General features: G+C 39.4%; 1 protein-coding gene across 1 annotated transcript; it reads left to right on the top strand.

The window, feature by feature from the left end:
- Window positions 1–95: 95 nt before the first annotated feature.
- On the top strand, window positions 96–1,687 carry LOC111785642 (protein PPLZ12). The gene is made up of 3 exons (XM_023666015.1): window positions 96–191; window positions 743–839; window positions 1,067–1,687. Exons 1-3 carry the CDS (start codon window positions 123–125, stop codon window positions 1,465–1,467), a joined length of 567 nt encoding a protein of 188 aa, XP_023521783.1. The 5' UTR covers window positions 96–122; the 3' UTR covers window positions 1,468–1,687.
- The last annotated feature ends 335 nt before the right edge of the window (window positions 1,688–2,022 follow it).

The following is a 2,022-nucleotide window of genomic DNA, read 5'->3' as shown; positions in this document are numbered from 1 at the left end:
TGGTATATGCTTTGATTTCACAGTCACTATTTAGCTCTATAATTCCTTTTTTCATGGGTTGATTAGTACTAACTAATGCATTTTGGATATTCATTGAAGTGGTTCGTGCCGTTGTCCCAAAAATGAATTTGGATGAGCTCTTTGAACAAAAGGGTGAAGTTGCTAAAGCTGTATCAGAGGAACTTGAGAAGGTGACTTTCCCTTCATTATGTTTCTCCTCACTTGAATTATCCCTCCAAACCAGAGACACATTTTGGCCGACTTTTAGCTTTTGGATGTCATGCTGTTTCGTTTAACCTGCGTTTCATTCATTTCCATTTTTTTGCACCAAATCATGTGAAATCTTTTATTTATAAGAGCTGTCTAGATTGTGCAGAAAAATGAATTATAGAAATTTGAGATTATGTAGCCTATATTTACTTGGTAGATTTTTTATTTGTAGAACTATGTGTAACTTGGAATGTATGCTTCGAATATGTATGTTCAAGCTTCGAATATATATGGCCACTGGATCCCTGTCAGCATTTACAAAATATGTAGTATTCTTAAGTACTCTGCGTTATACCCGTTTCGGTAACTTTCGTTGATTGCAGCCTAGAAAAATTGTAAATGCTTCTCGTTTATTTTCATCATGATTAGCCTATAATATAATTATTTGGTGCATCTTAGATATATAATTTGGTTGGGACCTCCTAAAATGACCGACATAAAGATTTCAACACATATTCACCCTCTGAATCAGGTGATGGGAGATTATGGATACAATATCGAGCACATTCTAATGGTCGATATAATACCAGATGCTTCTGTGCGCAGGGCAATGAATGAGATTAATGCAGGTAATGATCTTAGTCATTTTGTTTGTCATATCATATAGGAAGGGCCCTTGTTCCTCTGCCAAAACATGCCTTGTCCATTATTTCCTGGTGGAGCCAACAGACCCTGCTCTCCTTCTGAATGGGCATTGCATGGACTATCATATAATCTTCACTTTTCAAAATTTTGTTTGCCTCCTCTCTATTATGAGATCCTCAGCTTTGTAGGGTACTTTTTTTTTTTGCTATAGCTCAAAGGCTTCAACTTGCAAGTGTATACAAAGGCGAAGCGGAGAAGGTGCTCGTAGTCAAGAAGGCAGAAGCTGAAGCTGAAGCAAAATACCTAGGCGGTGTCGGTGTGGCAAGGCAGAGACAAGCGATCACCGATGGTCTGAGAGAAAATATCTTGAACTTCTCTCATAAGGTGGAAGGTACCTCAGCCAAAGAGGTCATGGATCTGATCTTGATCACTCAATATTTTGACACCATCAAGGACCTCGGGCATTCCTCAAAGAACACGACTGTATTCATACCACACGGTCCGGGCCATGTTAGAGATATCAGTGGCCAAATACGCAACGGGATGATGGAGGCTGCCAGCGCCCAGGCAGGGCTCACAAATGATGAGATGAACATCAATTTACTTCAATGATTCATCAGGCACCATGTATACTTATCTCTTCATCTCATCAACTTTTGTGAAGAGCGTGCATATCAATATAAAGGTTTGTAGAATCAATATATTTGTTCTGTTTTGATGTATAGAGAGAGGGTTCGAGGGTTAATGTTCAATAAGCTGGAAAAATGTTTCTTCATGTAGTGGTTCTTATTACCACTTGATACTCCTATCGACAAATTTAAATGTTCTGTAATTGCATTGTCTCACACCTTACGCCTGAGATATTAGCTTTTAGGTTTTGAGTGACCTGGCTGAGATACGTGCTCCTCGTTGCGGGGAAAGCAAACATTGAGTTGTAGTCTTGCTGTTTGTCGCCACGTCACATCGACCTTCTTGGCAATGTCCCATGCATAAAGATCGGTGAGTCCATAACATGAAGTGAGAGGTAGAACCCGAGCTAGCAAACCAGTGTCACTTTCAAAACCATACTTTCTATAGCTAATATATGTCTAATGAGGTGTTAGACGAACACGACTTTCCACAATGGTATGATATTGTCCACTTTGAGCATAAGCTCTCATGGTTTTG

The sequence above is a fragment of the Cucurbita pepo genome, unplaced genomic scaffold (genome assembly GCF_002806865.2).
Source record: "Cucurbita pepo subsp. pepo cultivar mu-cu-16 unplaced genomic scaffold, ASM280686v2 Cp4.1_scaffold000614, whole genome shotgun sequence".
In the NCBI taxonomy this organism is placed as follows: Eukaryota; Viridiplantae; Streptophyta; class Magnoliopsida; order Cucurbitales; family Cucurbitaceae; genus Cucurbita; species Cucurbita pepo.
Note: the sequence above shows the minus strand (reverse complement) of the source record. Positions and strands in the feature narration are given on the sequence as shown.